The sequence below is a fragment of the Haliotis cracherodii genome, unplaced genomic scaffold, assembly GCF_022045235.1.
Source record: "Haliotis cracherodii isolate W230 unplaced genomic scaffold, xgHalCrac1.p SCAF_3, whole genome shotgun sequence".
NCBI classification, from domain to species: Eukaryota; Metazoa; Mollusca; class Gastropoda; order Lepetellida; family Haliotidae; genus Haliotis; species Haliotis cracherodii.
The window spans coordinates 15,719,552-15,739,708 of record NW_027266286.1 but is presented as its reverse complement, the minus strand read 5'-3'; the positions used below and the strand labels follow the sequence as shown (position 1 = coordinate 15,739,708).

Sequence of the window (20,157 nt, the reverse complement as noted above, 5' to 3'; positions counted from 1 at the left end):
AACTTAGTAGCTTGAACGTTCAACTTAGTATCTTCAAATTTCAAGAGAAAAAAAGAAAAAAACGATTGGCCCTAAAAGGCTTTCTTAGAAAAGCGTCCTTATAAGCTTTTATGGCAAGACACACATCCCAAAATGTCCTGCGATGCATAACATACAAAAGTGTTATCTAAAAGTCATCTGGTCATAAAATTTCTAGATGAAATATAACGGCTATAAAAAGATGAAGTGTCAAATTTAGAATATGGATAGAAAGCTAAAAAATAACTGCAGTTAATTTATCATGTAACCAATCAAGATGTGTTTGTCAACAGAGCTGTCCTTTTGCTTTTTGCTAATTTATTTGTGTTTTAACATGTCTACAACATAATGGACTTGAGAATAAGGGGCACATTATAATGTATTTTCTACAGTTTATTACCTACAGTAGATACATTATGTATTCTTTACAGTAGATACATTATGTATTCTCTACAGTAGATACATTATGTATTCTCTACAGTAGATACATTTTGTATTCTCTACTGTAGATACATTATGTATTCTCTACAGTAGATACATTATGTATTCTCTACTGTAGATACATTATGTATTCTCTACAGCAGATACATTATGTATTCTCTACAGTAGATACATCATAGTGTATTCTCTATAGCAAATACATTATGATGTATTCTCTACAGTAAATACATTATAATGTGCTCTCTACAGTAGATACATTATGTATTCTCTACAGTAGATACATTATGTATTCTCTACTGCAGACACCTTTTGTATTCTCTACAGTAGATACATTACGTATTCTCTACTGTAGATACATTATGTATTCTCTACAGCAGATACATTATTTATTCTCTACTGTAGATACATTATGTATTCTCTACAGTAGACATATTATGTATTCACTACTGTAGATACGTTATGTATTCTCTACAGTAGACACATTATAGTGTATTCCCTACAGTAGACACATAATGATATATTTTCTACAGTAGACACATCATGATGTATTTTCTACAGTAGACACATCATGATGTATTCTCTACAGTAGACACATAATAATGCATGCTCAATGGTTGACATATCATAATATATTCTATATTAATTATTGGTGGATATACATAGCAGATGAAATGGCTCCTTGGAAACCAGTATAAAAGCCAAAGGGTCATTCTGATTCACTGATGATCAAACCATGCACCCCACAAATGGTCAATGTTTTTTAGTTAGTGCAAAAATCAAATTACAGCTATCAGATCAATGAAAGGAGCATTTTTTTTACAAAGAACCATGCGTATAAATAAAAAAAAGATGGCCCCTAAAATATCTGTGAACCAATCAGAACAATGACATGAGATTAAGCACAGATACTAAACAAAACTTGAATTTTCTTGCTTTCCCATGATGCTGTGGCTTATCTCCAAATGAGATAATGACCTGCAAAAGATATCTTGATTTTCTGAAATTGACATGCACACTTCTGATACATTCTTGCTTCAAATGAAAAGCAAAGGTAGAGCTGTGTCTTAGCTCTTACTGATTGCTGTATATATTTTTTATTAAATCTTTTTTTGTAAGAAACATGCATTTGTTACAAAATCACATTATTGGGTGCCAAATTCTCAATCAGAAGAAAGATCATTCATTTAATGAAATCCATTAGTTGTTCTAGGAGCCTTAACCTACACGTGTTGTATTCATGTCACCTTATCTAGGTCAGACTGTCAAAAGTGTGTTGTGCAAACAAGATCTAGGCTTTGGGCGAACTTTGCACAAAGCAAATTTACTTTACAACCATATTATTTAAGTAACTATAAAAAGTAACTGTATGAAGGTCAGACTGTCAAAATTGTTTTCTGCAAACAAGATCTAGTTGTTTTGGGGAAGGTTCCACAAAGCAATTTTCACCTACAACCATATTAACATCCTTGTAACTGTAAAAAGGTAAAAAAACTTTAAAAATTGTGTTGTTCCAATGAGACCAAGGCTTTGGGTAAAGTTTGCACAAAGCAATCTCAGCTTACAACTAGTGGTGGGATGTTACTACAATGAATCGGTGGATCGCAATTTTTTTACTTTTTGATACAAGTATCGATCACAATTGCACACTAAGTAAAAAGTATTGATTCTTACCCTAAATGTATTCTTTAATAAATGTTACACCATAACATATTTTCATCCATTGCACATTCTTGACACTGTCAACAGTTAATTGTAAGTGCACAAGGTATTTTGCCATCCTGTCTATGAAAAAGATGGCTTACGCACCACAGATTAGAGCACGTGCAAATATCGTGATACATATCGGATCGTTGATATGTATCAAATTGCCCAGTTGGTGTATCGTCCCAGCCCTACGTACAACCATAATATATTAATGTCATTTTATATAGGAGGTCCAACTCTCAAAACTGTCAGACAAGCAAACCTGGCTAAGAATTTTAGAAGCACAGCCATTTTCACTTAGCTCCAAGATCACTCAGGGCAGAAAGAGGTACTCTGTGTTGAGCCATACAGTACGGGTTAACATTTTGATATCATTTGGTTCATGGATTCCAAAACTTGAATGACCCATGTTCGGCAGACTTGTAAGACACTATTCTAATCATAGCAAATAATGTCAGTCACAGCACTACAATTATGTTACATGGTAGGATACAAATCTTGTATTAAAAATCATATATTACTTTGAAACACTATCATTCATGATAGCTCTTGATAACAGTGACAGATTCACAAACTACCTAAACCATACCAAACATATAACATAGACTTGTGTGGACCAATGAATGAAGCTGACAATAGTTTTAACAGTACTATTTCCTACCAAGCAATGATCAACATGATAAAGGCTGAAAAAATCTTTTGTGAAAATAGCAGATATGCTACTGCTAGTTATAGAAAAACGTTCTCAATTTTAGGAGACACAATAACAAACACATCAATGTTTAAAACGAAAGTAAACACACAATGCTATACATGTTGAATGACCTAGATTGCATTCTCAGATATGATGATTAAAAAGAAGCACTATTTGAAAATGTAGTCAACCTTCAACAAGTTCAAAGACTATTTCCATGCATAGATGTGAGAAAATCTAGCTGCTTTGAAAGAGTCTTTCTTTCAGTACAGTCCTGAAAATAAATAAATCTTTGAAACTGAGGAAAATGTGCCTCCCTTTTTGAAAAAATAAACTTAAAACTGGTATAGGTTCTTCCTTCAAGATTAAACCAATAAGCAGTTCTGGAAAGGAAATCTTAAGGACATCAAGCCCTATTTGTGTAAAACGTGTACACAGGAAAAGCTAAACATTTCTTTGACCTAGGTACATAACGAGTCTCACAATACAAAAAGTACAATGAATGTTAACAGCGGTGAAACATCCACTAGTATGCAACATTTAGAGTTCAAAAATATATAATCTTCCAAACAAGAGACTGCTGAATAGGAACACAGATGTCTTTGATAAATCATCAGTTGCAAAGGAACAACAGTTGATTACACCACGAAATGACATGCTACAATATATCCAGACAGGAGATCTTCATCTCAAGTGGCAAGCCTGCGCTGGAGAGCATCCTCTTGAAGATGTTGGCCATCTTGTACTCCCCATACTTCTGATGCTTGAATCCATCTTTCTTATCAGTAATGGCTAGATAGAAGGTGGAGCCTGAGCTATGTGCTGTGGCTGGTCGCATGCTTCTATATTTCTTGTACAGAGTCACAAAGCACCTTTGGGGATTGTCATGCCTCTTCCAAACAATCTTTCCTGAAGGCACATACTCTAGATACTCCTGGTGGTTTTCCCGGCTGAGCTTGATCTCCCCCCATTTCAAGCTGATGTGCTCCTTGGGCCGTCGGATGCAGAAGTGAACCGTGTTCATCAGCCACAGAGTGTTGAGTAAACTGTCAACTGACTTGCTGCCAAGCTGCCCGATTTCATAAAGCTTATCTACATCTTCAACCCTCATGGTGAAAATTGCATCTTCACAGGATCTCAGATGTTTCAGCTTGTTCTCCATAACTCTCCTAGAATTCTCAAACCTGGAGTCACTCTTGATACAAAACGGATAGCTATTTGTTGTAAGGTAGTTTCCTATACAGTTTTGGATTTGCTTTAAGCTTGAGGAAATGAATTCTTGGCCACCACTTTTCCTTAACCGAAGATAGAACTCTGCCAGAAGGGGATCCAGAGTTTCAGGCATAATGGTGTACGCTGGTTCCTTGACTTTCTTGAGGATCATGAACTGCGTGAGACGGTTGATCGCAAACTGCACATTCTTAGAGAAGGTAGACAACTCTTGCTTGACAACAACAGTGGATGAGTCTGCCCCTCCTGAACTTGAGTCGTCCTCGTCATCAGATTCCAGTTCTATCAAGATGTAGCTCTCGTTGTCAGCTTCAGACAGGACATCGGGAGTCTTCCTTGAATCAGCAATATCTGTAGAATGGGCCACTTTATCAGAACCTGTAAGTGACTAAAAGTGCAATACAAAGAAATGAACAAAGTTCTGTGAGTGTTGACAACACCAATAATCTTAGCTGTGGACTTCAAGGTTCCATTCAGAACAGGTTGGAAATCTATCGGGCATCAATGTCACACCCACGGGCCAGCATTCACCCAAATGGGAACACCAGAAAATGTAATAGGGTTCTCTACACTACTGAATAAAGAGGCTTTTAAGCTGCTTTCATTTAATGAAATTTAAGTTTTGATCATCCGAAAAACGGGATTGGCAAACCATGTACTGATGATGACAGCGTCCAATTGGTTCTAGTGGGTAAACTGTGTAAATCAAAATCTTTTGAAAACAATTGTCATGCATCTTTTTGGTGACTTCTTCACGACAACAATTATTTCAAATTACAACACAAGTTTCTACCCTTTGGGAAATTTCAGTTTATGCTCCTTGCATTACTAAAGACATGACACAACTATTTTATTTCGTAAAATTTGGCTCAAAGTGACGTTGCATTGGATCCTACACACGGCAAATCACAAATAGTTCCAAGCAGGACCTGTCTCCACAGCTAAAATTGTTTCACCAACACCACATAGTCTACTGTAATGAGAAAAATGTCAAATTTTCTGAAGACCAAAACTCAACGTACAGTTACCAACTGACCATGTTCGTGATTGTCTGTAGACAAAGTACTTTTTTCTGACTTGACTAAACAAGGGCATGTTATGTTTACCCAGGCTAGTAAAGCTTTTGAGTTTACTTCTAACCCTGGAGTGTTTTTGTGCTGGCTACCTGTCCCATCTACGGCTGTACCTTTTCAGGAGTGTTTTGTAGGAATGGTGCAAGCTAACTAACAAACAGTAACATGGTCACATAGAAAACTTTTACTTAGCCTTGACTCAACATAATCATATTTCTGTAGTTTCCCTCTGTTGCTTTGCTTATAACACTGATACCTGTATGTGAGAGAGACATGTAAGACAGTTTTTTCAATCTCATTAAAATCAGATCTTAGTTCTCGCTGCCGCTAAACAAAGATCTGTGGACATCCCATTACGGGTCACGTCAGACCGACTTTCGCAAACTCTGACCGACCAATGAAATTACTGACAAGAAGTCGACATTAGCCAATCAGAAGGCAGCTTTCTCGTGCTTTACGGCACTAATTTCAAATTGGCGCCTACGCTTCGAAACATATTTTGACAAATTCTCGATATAAAATTTGAAACATGAACAAAAGAACATTCTCGAATGGCTAATATTTGGTCTAGATTGTATAGATTCAGTCGTTGAGCCCGTAACTATCGTTCGGATAACCCGTTTTAAGGTTTTGGAGGCTGCATGATTAGAAGTCACATTCCGACTGTCATTTCCATGATCTGATAAGCGACGCTCTGATTGGTTGGATGAAAGGTCGTTCTGACGTGACCCCTAATGGGATGTCCTCAGATCTTTGTTTAGCGGTAGCGAGAACTAAGATCTGATTTTAATGAGATTGGACAGATTTTATAACAATCTTTGTTCCAGTTTCGATCAATCAATTACCATGACTGCCATTTAACACCTTACACAACAAATAAGACAAACATGATCATAATGATATAATGGAGTAAGCATCAACTAGCAGGGTCAGCAAATGTGCAGCAGGTAAGAGTCTGGCCTTAACATTGATGACTGCTTCTCCAAGGGATTTAGAGCTCACTAACATTTCTGGTCCTGTTATGTTTATACACATGATAGAAATATGAAAAAGATCACACTACCACATCTCTTAAAAGTGAGTGAGTGAGTGAGTGAGTTTGGTTTAACCCTTCTTTCAAAATTATTTCAGTTATATCAGGGCATGTCAGCTTCAGGTTGGAGGAAAGCCCAAAGCGATGCAGTGACGTTTACCACTTCAGTGAACCTATGGGCATGGTATTGGGCTGACAAACCCAGAAACATAATCAGGTCAAACTGGGATTCGAACCCATGGTCATAGCTTTCTGGCAGGCATAAGGCTGCAACTTGGAAAACAAATTGTGGTGCCTTAAATGACTGGGCCACGCGTACAGACATCTCTAAATAAACTGAACTACCAAGAATGGCATTAATATACGATATGAGACACTTCTGCATCAAGTGAGATTGAATCAGCTATTTCTGCCCAAACTGCCAACTTGCACCACTCCTACAAAACACTCCTGAAAAGGTACAGCTGTAGATGGAACAAGTAGCCAGCACAAAAACACTCCAGGGTTAGAACTAAACTCCAAAGCTTTACTAGCCCGGGTAAACATAAAATGCCCTTGTAATGTTAAAACAATGGGGAAATTTGTACTTCTCTACTTGCCCACAGACCATTTTTACTAGCCTTGGACTAGCAGGCTAGTGGTAAGTTCTAACCCTGCACTCAGTAAAGAAGATAACTCTTTGTAATAAGGCCTCCTATTATTCAACAGCAACTCTTGATTAATAGCTAATGGATCTAACAACTTAAAAAAAACCATCATTTCTGGTTATGCATAAGTATAGAATACTAGAGACCAATCCTCCTTGCGAATCCTACAGGTGTGTTCAATCATGATTAGTATCATCAGAGAAACCTAGACCTACTTCCCTTCCTTACAACAATACTCTCTTGGTGAGTGAGTGAGTATGGTTTTACGCTGCTTTTAGCAATATTCAAGCAATATCACGGCGGGGGACACCAGAAATGGGCTTCACACATTGTACCCATGTCGACTCTCTTGGTGTGTACTGATACCGAGATTGGTCAAACTGAACGGTGCTGAAGCAAAACACGAAAACATTTGCTGATCCATTAACCAAGACACAGAGTAAACCTGCCCAGCAACTGAACAAGGTGGGTTATGATGTAACTCCAATAAACCGGTGCCTCAAAAGATTAGTCAACAGTGCTTTCTCCACCAGCAGCAAACAATACAGTTATTGCCCAACATTGGTCTAGTAATGCAGTTAAGGCTGAAACTCTCACTGGCACTCACGTATCATTTTGAAGTTCTCAAACTTAACTTGTCTTCTGAATGCTGAAAATTATTGTTCAATGAATGACATGGCAGATTCACTGTAGTAATATGAAATAATCGGGTGGTCCTAAACGTTTCCTTTGTAGTATACCAGTATCAGTGAACATAACAGCGTTAGAAAATGGCACTAGTCCTATAGTCCTTGTCAAACTGCCCAATGGTAAAAGTTTCATAAGGACTAGTATAAATTTGCCCTTTTTAAGGGTTTTGCTGTATGTTATCATTATAAGGACTAGTGGACAAAAACTGTTAGTTTCTAACCCTGCATGATGAAGTTCCTTTGAAATTCAATTTACCACATTTTAAAAGATACGATACGTCAAAACCCCATTTTAAGTCAAAAACATCTTCTTTATTATCATATGAGTAAGTTGGGCTTAATGCTTCTTTGAACAGTATTTCAGTTACATCAAGGCAAGCCAGCTTCATGTTCAAGGAAAGTTTGAAGTGATGCAGATCTTAGACGTTCATCACTTTGGTGAAACACAGAAGCACAGGTATGGTGCCACCAGAACAAGAAACATTACCGGGGAAATTTAAAATTCATACCCACGTCATAGGTTTCTGGCATTCGTAAGGGACACAACTGCAGAGAACTGTAATACCTTGGATGACTGGGACAACCGAACCCAATCTAACCCCCATCCCATCTGACATATGTAAGAGGACCTGATAGATAATATCGGTGATCTGCTTTAGTGGCAAGTGACCCACCCCCATCCCCACCCTACACTGCCCCACCTTTAAGCACCTTGGCAGAACACCGATTTAGTTACATGCTAGCAGAATAAGATATAAAAACTTGAGGTACAGTAGTTACAAGTACTTGCAAAACGAGAATCAGACCCTCAAAAATTAAAGTCTTAATGTAACACCATGTACATCCAGTCGAAAAACATTACTTACATACCTTGACCTTAATAAAAAAAATTAAAAAAAAGTATAAGTGCAACAGTAACCGACAATAAATGATACAACCATGTTTTGCAATAACCTCAGTGATGACCTTGACATTTGACAGACATAGCACCTGCTTTAGATGTGGTAGGATTTGGAAACATGCATGCAACTATCACTGTTTATGCCTGTTGAGAGGTAACCTTGCCTCAGAAACTGATACTTACATAACAAATGTTTAACAAAAAGCTGAATGCTGACCTTGTCCTTCATCATAGTTTGACCTTAACCTTTTTGAAACTGTGCCCCATCCTAGAGAACATATATATATATACCAAGTTTAAAAATGATACATGCATTAAATTCTTTTTGACAAATTGTAACCACAAGCTTTCGAGTGACATTTTTCAATTACATGTCCTTGACATTTGACCTCACTGCATGTGCCAAAAGAATTCCCCAGGTCCATCTGGAATAAGACTATTGTAGGATGTCCCCTATCAATAATCCAGCCATATTCATGAGAAAGTATGACACTATGGTTGAAAATGACCTTTGACATGAATATTTTAACATTTGTAATGGTAAGATTTCTGAAGTGCATGTACATATTAAAGTTCCATGAATGTAGAGATAAATCCCTTGGAAACCGATAATGATGCCATCATGTTGTCACTTTTAAGAAAAGCCAAATGCTGAGCAAAACCTTTTCAAAGCAAGGACCTATCCTAAAGAAGGTATATACCATGTTTAATGATAATTCTAGGGCATTTCCATCTCATGACCTTGACCTTGACCTTTGACCTTTTTGTGGGCCAAATCAATCCACCAAGGTATTCTGGAAGAAGCCCATGAAAGAATAATTTCTTATATCAATAATGTGAGTAGAAGTCATTAGAAATAATCACTGGCAGCTGCAGCAGTCAAATTCCAACCAAAACTTAAAGCAGTCCTGTTGCATGGGGCTGGTAATTACAAAATTGCATGTTAAAAGCAAAGCAAAAATAGGGTCCAGATGACACAAAAGTGTATTCTAACAATTTGCTTGTTTAATATGAGGGAACACTAGCAGGTGTTGACCAAGTATACATTTTGAAAGTTGCGATATTGAACATGCTGAAGAGCATGTTTAGCATATTCAGTCTTATTCTTGGTTGAATAAAAGATGTGCTCTAGAAAGTGGCTATGAATAATTGTCCTTTTCAGTATCGTGTCAATACTACACATTACCCATTAAACATGATAAGAAGAAATGCCAGCACTGCTACGTATTACTATGATGACATGCAGAAATTTGAAATATCTCCCTTCCTACTGTAACATGACAAGTGAACAAACTTAGACAATGTTATCAATAGTCAATTTACTACCATACAGGATGTCACTGTTTTTCTTAGTCACAATATACATGATATATTTTCAAAGCAGTTAGGCATCATAGCAATATCGAATCATATAAAAGCAAAAGCAGTAAAGCCACAGAACTTCCCCAGTAAACCTGGTAGAGAATGATTCCGACCAGGAATGATATGGGTTCTCTTTGGCCCTCTGGAATTGGAAATATAAATTTTACAATGTGGGCAAACTTTGAAACAGTAGTATGAAAATTATCAGACATGTTCAAATGTTTCTGTCTCAGACTCGCAAGATTTGAAGCTCTGACATGATCAAAATACAAAAGTATAAAGAAACACGCTAAAATAAGTGAAAATTTCCGTTTTTCGCAAACATACAGAGTAAATCTATGAGTGAGTGAGTGAGTTGGGTTTCACGCCGCTTTTAACAGTATGCCAGTTATATCACAGCATGTCAGCTTAATGTGGGAGGAAAGCCCTGAAGTGATGCAGGTCTCAGACGTTTACCACTTCGGTGAAACCCACAAGCACGGGTATGGTGCTGACAAACCTAGAAACATAATTGGGGCGAACCGGGATTCGAACCCACAATCATAGGTTTCTGGCGTGCCCAAGGGACGCAACTCTGCACAGCGAATCGCGGCGCCATAGACGACTGGGCCACCCAGGCCCCCCAGTAAATCTATGAGCAATTCTGTGACCCAAAGTGATTACTAGGTGTGTGTTATATATATTCATATACATATCCATAGAAAATCAGCTAGGGTCAAAGACTTCAAATATCAGAAATAGTGCTTCATGAATCCTCTACCCCTTTTGATAGAAGTGAAAAAGGTCTAATTATCATTAATCAAGTTAAAATGAACATCGCTCATCATACTTAAGGCCCGGATTCGATTCCCCACCTGGGTACAATGTGTGAAGCCCATTCCTGGTGTCCCCCGCCGTGAATTGCTAGAATATTGCTAAAAGCGGCGTAAAACCATACTCACTTATATGAACACATCTGATAACTTTCACAACCAATTCTAAACATTTTGCTCATTTACCAAATAATACAGATCCTCTGAGCCAGAAAGAGCACCATATCAAGCCTAGAATGGCCCTTTAGGGATGTCCTTAACATGGTGTATACATGGGAATTGGGCAAGCAAGGAAGAGACAATACATTTCTGAGATTGATTTCCAGAATCATGGTTGAACAGGAATGTACACAAAAACATGAGTAAGGAATTGAACAGTTCATCGAAACATCCGATATTTCTACAATGGTCCATGGCATTTTTAAAAGAGAAATTAATTTTTTTTATACATACACACATTTAAGTTGAGCTTTAAAAATATTCATGTGGTTAAAAGATAAACTGTAACCTTGCAACGATACCAAAAGCCAATAGTCACATTATGATGTGAATTGGGAGAATAGCAGATGTTGGTAGCGGACACAGATCAACACTTGTGAGATGAATACATGAAAGAGAAAGAGTAAGCCCACACACTTACAGGTTTAAATAGCATGTATAATCCTAAGCCATGTAAACAGGGGTACAAAAGTCACCTGGATTGCCGTCAACTGGTGCTGGTGCTGTGTCTGCTCCCGCCCCTCCCAAATCCTTGCCAGAATCTTTTTGATCATCTAGTAAACCCTCGCCAGACAACACCAATCCAGCAGATGTGGAGACAGCAGGATCAAAGTTCAAGCGGAAGGCTTCGGGCAGACTTGAATCACTGTCTGAGTTTTCATTGTACGATGCTCGCAGTGGATTCCTTCCCCGGCTTCTCAGAGTCATATTGGTTGGATCTACATCAACCTCAGCATCAAACTCACCTACGCCTTCCTCATCACTCACTTCGGGTTTGTCCAGATTCGGAGGTTTGTCAAGTCTTGGTCGGCCTCGTTTAGCTCGCTTCTTTGCTGCAAATTCTTTCAGTTTTCTTCCAATCGGAACCATTGGCTTGGAGGAGTTTGATGCAACGGTTGAGGTTGGGCCTCCTATCTGGTCAGATGTATCCATGCTAAGTCTGGCCTTTTTACTGGGTAAATCCTCGTCATCTGTTAACTTGTCAAATGACATCATTGATGAGTTCGCCTCAGATGTCATTGGAAGTTCTGACGTTGTAGCTTCAGAGAGAGTTGCCGGATCTAGGGAGGCAAATGCTTCAGCTATGATGGATGGGGTGCTTGATGGATTCATTTCTGGGAAAGAAGATGGTATTCGTGATGACTCAATGTCAGGGAGAGTGCCTTGGGGAAGGGAAACAACATTAGAGATCTGTAAACTTCCTAAAGGGTCCTCTGCAAATGGTAGGTGAGTTGATGTCGCAACTGTTGGTGCAGGTGCAGATGAGGACACAGCAAGAGAAGATCTATCAGTCACTGAATCCATAAATGAGTTCCTAGCACTGATTTCCATTGGAGCAGTAGAATCAACATCTGTCTCCAAACCTGGGAGGTTTAACCCCAAAAGTCCTGGATCTTTTTTGTCTACTCCTGAAGGAAAACTTGTAGGCTGGCTCATTTGGTCCCAGGTGTTCCTAGTAGGGTCTCCCAAAGGGTTGGACATAATCTGTCCAGGAGGCGTGTGAGGAGGCTGGGGCATCTGGGGGTAGTTCTGATTTTGATATAGTTGCTGTGGAACAGGTGGGGTAGGCTTTTGAGACACTGGCTGGGATGTGTGCTGAGGTGCCATGGTGTGCGTGCCTTGCTGTTGCGTGGGTTGAGAGCTCTGCTGTGAAACTGGTTGTGGGGACTGCTGTGTTACAGTAGAGGGTAAGCTGCGATTAGCTCGGGCTTCTAACATCTGTTGCACTATCTGTTGCCGTGATGGCCGTGGTTGTGACATGGGATCTGATGGTTGAGATGGTTGTGGCATATTCTGCTGCACGTTCTGGTGCATGTTCTGGCCTTGGTAACTCTGATGTCCCATCTGCTGTGATGCCTGGGACCCTTGTGAACCAGAATGACTCATGCTTTGATTCTGTGAAGTTTGCTGCCCGGGAGCAATTTGGTTCCGTGATGTCTGAGGTGCAGTTGGCTGAGCAACATTCTGAACAAGAGACACCGGTAACACCATTGACTGTGAATTAGTTTGTGCCTGCGAAGTTGGTTGTGAAGAAAGGTTATTGCTGCCAGATCTATTTCCTGATGGGAACGGAGGCCTGTTGCTTGTAACTGATGATGTCTCTGGTGTTAATGGACTCCTGGTTCCACTGGACAGAGAAGAAGTTGAGGCTTCGCCCACAGACCTTCTGGGAGGAGGAACAAATGAGATGACTTCCAACTCATCAGAATCATCCACGGGAGATCTGGACTGTGGTGGCTGAGGTCTCTGGCCTGGTCCAAATGTCCTACGAGCTTGTATCGAGTTCACATTACCACTTTGCTGTCCCATCCTCTGACTGGGGTTGGGACCTGATCTCTGCACCGGTGATGACATGTGGCCTGGTTGCCTTATTCCCCCACCCTGTGGGTTCATCCGCTGTGATGGGTTCATCATCCGGGGGTTACCTCCTAAGCTAGGTCTCCCAACTGGATTTACCCCTGGCACCTGATTCACTGACCTCTGACTGGGTGGCATGCCTCCTCTCATAGTTCCACTATTCGAAAAATTGGGGTTCATCCTTTGAGGACCCCCTCTCCCAGCACCAAATCCTGAGGACTGGTTCAATCTTTGATTGAACGACGGCCTCTGGTTGTTGTCATTACTTGGCCGCAACACACCAGTCGGACTCATCTGTCTGTTCATCTGCGGACTCTGTCCCATTCTGTTTAACCGAGGACTAGTCTGGTTGAGGGGTCTCTTTGCAGCTGGACTCATCTGAGACATGACGGGTGGTTCTCTCCTTTGACCAGGGCTTCTCTGGACAGGCAGGGGACAGTTCTTGAACACCTTGGTGCAGTAGCTCTCGCTGATGACGTTACCAGTACTCTGCACCAGCTCACTGAGGACATACCTCTCCTTTTTGGCATTGTCTATTTCTACACTAATGTAGCCACTCACTTCCACCATTTGGTCATAGCTGATGTAATTTTGACACAACCTCTGGAGGTTCTCCACAAATGAAGTGAAGAACTGTACCGAGTATTGCTTCTCCATCTTTCTTCCGTGATTATCCAGTTCTGAAACAGATTGACAAAACTTCAGAATGAGTACTCAGCCAAAGAAATTCATTGTTTTTAAGGCAAGTCCAGAAGGACTAGTACAAAACGTGCGTCACTAATACACCAAGTTTGAAACTAGTCCTGCTAGACTAATTTGTAGTGAAATAAAAGAATGGAGAACTGGTAGAGAATTTTAACCCCTAAAATGCTACCCCAGAGTTATCTCCCTTTCCGAGTCACTTGGCATGGGTTAGGTGGGATGAAATTGGGTTTAACGTCACGTCCAAGATTATTGCACTTATATAGCGATGTGCATGTACATGTGTGTGTGTGTGTGGCTGCTTGTACTAGTCCGGACTGATGCCAATTGATAGTCCTAGCCCACTGGGATACCATGCCGCAGTTTAACATGAATACCCCAATCAGAAACAGTATACTGACTCCGAGCCGACCAGTCCTTGCTTTAACCCCTTATTGCCGAGCCCCAGACGGGGTAACAACAAGCAACATCTTTAAACGTCTTTTGGTATGACGCGGCTGGGGATCTAACCCCGGAACTTCCGCTCTCCGGGCGGACGCTCTACCACTAGACCATGGAGGCGGTCTCACTTGGCAAGGACTTGCTATTACTAGCCATTGTGGACTACCATCACTGGACAGTTAGTTGTCCTTAGCAAAATAACAGTATTGTAGTTATATCACGGCATGTCAGCTTAATGTTGGAGGAAAGCCGAAGTGATGCAGGTCTCAGACGTTTACCACTTCGGTGAAACCCATGAGCACGATTATGGTGCTGACAAACCTAGAAACATAATAGGGGCGAACCGGGATTCAAAACCACAATCATAGGTTTCTGGTGTGTCCAAGGGACACAACTCTGCACAGCGAATTGCGGCGCCTTAGACGACTGGGCCACCCGAGCCCCCACAAAATTCTGGAGTATCCGACTTGCTCCACTTCATTTCAATGCAGCCCCAGGCAAGATTATCATTGCAAGCCTAATATCCGCTTGACGATATGGCAATACAGTATCTTATTGCAATGCAAGGCCAATGATACCATACATCGATTTACAACCCCTGTACTGTGATACATATGATACATTACATTACGTTATATTGTTGTAAAAACAATAATAACAAAAACTGTTCAACAACCAGCTTGATATGATATATTGAGAATCTCACCCAAGTGTCTTTTGACATCAAATATATCTACATGAGTCAATAAACGTTTAAAACTCCAAGGCATGCCATGCTGAGGAGGTATAAACTTTTATTGACCAGTCTTGATATATTTGATGTCAAAACACACTTGGATGAGATTCTATTTATCATCCAACATTATTCTTCAAATTTGTTTCAGTTTGTAGACAGTAATAAGCAGTGTCTTTAGTAGAAAGTACTGCTAACAACATCACCAGCAGAGTGGTGTCATTTGATTGTGACGTCATGGTAACCAATGGCTTTTAAAAATAATTCCGCCTATAACTTGTTTCAAATGACTTTTCAATTGCCTCTGTTCATGTGCTGCTGAAGTGTGTCCCATGTCACATCAGCCCATAAAAGGTAAATACATAGGCTTCCAGCATTAGAAATTGGCACTAGTCCTGTAGTCCTTACCAAACTGCCCAATACATGCAATAGTAAAGGTATCCTAAGAACTAGTAGAAATTGGCCCATTTTAAGGGTTTTGCTATATATTATCATTATAAGGACCAGTGGACAAAAACAGTTAGTTTCTACCTCTGATGGCTAACATACAATATGCTAGATGTGACATTTTGTTAATTATTCAATGAAGTAGAGTTAAACAACCCACAACGCTTGTTTTGATCAATAAAGATCTGTAAAGATATACAGGTATGTAAACTGTTTGTTTGTTTGTTGTTTAACGCCACACTCAGCAATATTCCAGCTATATCACGCCAGTCTGTAAATAATCTAGTCTTGACCAGACAATCCAGTGGCTGACATCATGAGCATCGATCCATGCAATTGGGATACGATGACATGCATTTACTAAGTCAGCGAGCCTGACCACCTGATCCCGTTAATCACCTCTTATGACAAACATAGTCGCTTTTTACGGCAGGCATGGGTTGCTGAAGACCTATTCTAGCCCGGATCTTAACGGGTCGGTATATAAACTGAAAAGACTTGATTGGGTAAGAAGGCACACTGTTGTTTTACTATATGGTGTTTGTAATTCTTCATAAGTATTTGTATGCAAGCAACTGAAAATATTTGAATAGTGGTTTATCTTCAATTTGTGTATTTTAAACAAATATGCAGCATTTTCAGTCTTAGACATTGGCACTAGTCCTGTAGTCCTTGCCAAACTGTGCATAAGGACTAGTAGAAATTTGCCATTTTTAAGGGTTTTGCTGTATGGTATCATTATAAGGACTAGTGAACTAAAAATGTTAGTTTCTACCACTGATTTTAGACATACCGAATTCGACTTAATAAGCACCCAGGGCGCTCTCAAAATTAGAATATTATTTTGGTTAAAAAAAAGTTGAGCTGAAAGATAAATATTGTGGTTTATGCTGACAGCATGAAATGTTTATGTACGACAGATATATTTTTCCCGAATTTAATTGCCCATAATTAAGTGTGCATATAACGAGTGCGTATTATACGCGAATAAATAAGTCTTGTGTACATTAATCAATCGGAAGATGTGCTAATTGGGATTGTTCACTAGCCAATATATTAGCAACTATCGCCGTGGCCGTTTATTAGAGCGGGGCGCGTATTACATTGAATACGGTATATGTAGCCTATCTGGGAATTTAATTCAGCAGGGGCGGTCGGGTAGCCTAGTGGTTAAAGCGTTCGCTCGTCACGCCGAAGACCCGGGTGCGATTCCTGACATGGGTACAATGTATGAAGCCCATTTCTGGTGTCCCTCGCCGTGATATTGCTGGAATATTGCTAAAAGTGGCGTAAAACCGTACTCACTCACTCACTCTCATTCAGCAACATTCCAGCTAAATAATGGCAGCCTGCAAATGAACAGAGATTATGGAGTCATAACCAGAGAACACAGCAACCTTTGATATTCATGCCAGCACGCTAGACAGAGACCACTAAACTGTGCTGAAGATAAGTAAAAATCCATTAAAATAGGCAAAAGCTGAAAAATATGATGTTACACAAAAAAACTGAAGTTTTATTTTGATTACATTAAATACATGAATACCATGTAATAGAATAATGTGACATTTCTCCTCTCTGGGACCCATAGTATGCTCCCTTATGCAATGAACTGCTAACAGGAACTAGGTCACGATCTCATTTCAGTCTGTCCAATGTTAAATAACTTATAAAATATACTAGGGGTGTTTATAACTTCTGATTAAGCTCATTCTTCTGAACAATGTTAACAAGGAATAATTCAACAAAATGGATACCATATTAAACATGGTAAAGAAAAAGTAACTACATATTGTATTAGACATAAGAAGATTTGAAATGTCATGCATTATTTTGCAATACTGTACAACATTTATCACTTACAAGATAACAATAACAAAATAGCCTTCAATATCAATCATCATTATTGAAACTACAAACTATTGCCATTATCCTTATTCATAGACATAAACAATAAAATTAATCACTAAACAATATTATATTTTTTCAAAGGTTTCAAAAGCACCTCGGTGAGCATAATTACTATTGATGTACAACTGACTTTGTAAATGAATGTTTAAGAAACAGGAAAGGGAGAGAACTCTGGTTTATATTTCATAACTAAACAATTGACCTGGAATAAGGATTTAATAGGAAAAAAGACTGTTAAATAATGTTCAAAGACGCGAACTGATACAATATTGAATATGTTCCAACCTTTACGCATAGAAAATGTGTTCAAATGTTTGATAAACCTCACAACATTTTATCGCCATTAGCAACTTTGATAACATCAGAATTCAGGTTGAACTATGATCTAATACCACGCTGATACTGTTTTGAAACACTGGAAACAGATTGCTGTAATTGAAATGGATCACTCTCAGGAGAAACCCACAGTCCACAGAGACAATTATTATCTGAATAATACACAAACACATCAACCCAAATATAATATAGCTGAATATATAGCTGATATATTGTACTTTACTTTAAACCCAAGAATATAATAAGTCACTTTTATAAATACTGTACTTTTTAGAGGAATAATAGGAAGCTACAAATGCTTTCAATCAGATAAGATAAATAAGCCGATAATACGCTCCAGGTCAATGTGACACTTCGCTGGTAAGACGAAGAGTAACCGGTTTTTAGAACTAATCAAGGGAAAATACTGTGAAAATATTGTCTAGTTAGTAATCATACAATCAGATATGTATGTCAAACTATAAAATAGAGATTGCAGTAATCTTAGGTAGGTAATCAAAACCAGGAAATTCTCTTGAAAATTTGAAATTGTTGTATTTTCGTTACACTTTTGCCTCTGCCACGTCAATCTGAAATTAGATTTCTGCGGCAAATACCGTGATATACTTGTAAAATAAGTGTGCATATGATGCAAATATAATCAATTCAATGTATCATACCGTTGGCAGTTAGAAATTAGAGCCAGTTTAACGCATTTTTAGTTGAATTTGAAGCAAGGTTTGCTTCGGCGTGTGCTTGTTTACGATAAACCCAACTTCCGCCTTGTCACTTCCGGTTCCAAATTAAAAATCCGGACGATTCGGATTTCAAGCGAAAATTCAAATGAGCTCAATAAGAGCTTAGGCACGAGATATCTGTTATTTTTGAATGAGTTAACATTTTTACGGTTCTAACAGTTTGAAGTTAACCGAATTTTGTAAACAAAGTACAAAATACATATGACTTTTGTATGAACTACAAGTTACAAACAAAATCATGTAGTAAAATTTTCCAGTGTTAAATGTATCTATAGATTGCATCTTCGAATCTTTTGTCACACATTCGAAATGCAACTATATTTACAGCGAAATCTCGAACATCTAGCTGATATTCATGACAATATTGTCCCGACATAATCAATCTTCACTCGACCCGTGACGATCCGGGGTAGAATAGGTTTAAGCAACCCACGTTTTCCCTACAGAAAGGAGACTATGCTTGTCGAAAAAGGCGACTAACGGGATCGGGTGGTCATGCTCGCTGACTTGGTTGATGCATGTTATTGCATCCCAATTGCGTGGACCGATGCTCATGATGTCAATCTTTGGATTGTCTGGTCCAGACTCGATTATGTTCAGACCGCCGTCATATAGCTGGAATATTGCTGAGTGCGGCGTAAACTACAAAGAAACAAACAAACAAGTAACGTCAAAAGACACATTTCATATAGCTGGAATATTGCTGAGTGCGGCGTTAAACAACAGACCAACCAACATGCATCCAGGTTTCATCTGAGCAACACTGATGGTCGTGCAAGAGTCTTCAGGTGAATGTTTTAGCGACGCTACCGGGACGACATCGTTCGAGGTCATGTGGCCAAGTTACTCCACTTATTTAATTATTACTATCTCCCTCTCTCTGTCTCTGTCTCTCTGTCTCTGTCTCTTTCTCTCTCTCTCTCTCTCTCTCTCTCTCTCTCTCTCTCTCTCTCTCTCTCTCTATATATATATATATATATATATATATCAGGAACCGTTCATAATATATGGATGGGGTTGGTGGTGAGGGGAGGGGGTGCTCAGCAAATTTGTACACACCTGAAAACTGTCATACATCTGTCTAGTCTAGTATTTGAGAACAAAATGGCCCAACTAACCACTCCGTGTCTTGTGGTTTTTTAACTGTCTCACAGCTAGTATATCTATCATTTCCATCAGTGTCATTCATAACTGGTTGTTACATCTACAACCTCATCATCAGAACTGTCGGAATCATCACAGTCAGATGGTTCTGCTTCATCGGAGTCATCACAGTCAGATGGTTCTGCTTCATCGGAATCATCACAGTCAGATGGTTCTGCTTCATCGGAATCATCACAGTCAGATGGTTCTGCTTCATAGGAATCATCACAAGTCAGATGGTTCTGCTCCATAGGAATCATCACAAGTCAGGTGGTTCTGTTTCATCTTCATCGGAGTCATCACAGTCAGATGGTTCTGCTTCATCGGAATCATCACAGTCAGATGGTTCTGCTTCATCGGAATCATCACAGTCAGATGGTTCTGCTTCATCGGAATCATCACAGTCAGATGGTTCTGCTTCATCGGAATCTTCACAGTCAGATGGTTCTGCTTCATAGGAATCATCACAGTCAGATGGTTCTGCTTCATCGGAATCATCACTGTCTTTCAAGGACTCCCTTCTGCG

General features: G+C 39.3%; 1 protein-coding gene across 2 annotated transcripts; it reads right to left on the bottom strand.

Moving 5' to 3' along the window:
- Positions 1–616: 616 nt before the first annotated feature.
- LOC139476097 (nuclear receptor coactivator 6-like) lies at positions 617–18,500 on the bottom strand. 2 transcript variants are annotated; one of them, XM_071259347.1, is made up of 3 exons: positions 18,411–18,500; positions 11,300–13,861; positions 617–4,465 (listed from the first exon to the last, which is right to left on the bottom strand). In XM_071259347.1, the coding sequence occupies exons 2-3, from the start codon at positions 13,836–13,838 to the stop codon at positions 3,516–3,518; spliced, it is 3,489 nt and encodes a 1,162-aa protein (XP_071115448.1). In that variant the 5' UTR covers positions 13,839–13,861; positions 18,411–18,500; the 3' UTR covers positions 617–3,515. The 2 variants fall into 2 exon arrangements, with proteins under 2 accessions (XP_071115448.1, XP_071115450.1); XM_071259349.1 differs by having other exon boundaries at positions 617–4,438.
- Positions 18,501–20,157: the final 1,657 nt, after the last annotated feature.

Bases quoted from the DNA above. Each gene is read 5' to 3' on its own strand.
- LOC139476097 (XM_071259347.1), bottom strand. From the start codon at position 13,838: ATGGAGAAGCAATACTCGGTACAGTTCTTCACTTCATTTGTGGAGAAC. The intron at 4,466-11,299 runs GTGACTTTTGTA...AGTCACTTACAG, and splicing joins ACCAGTTGACGGCAATCCAG to GTTCTGATAAAGTGGCCCAT.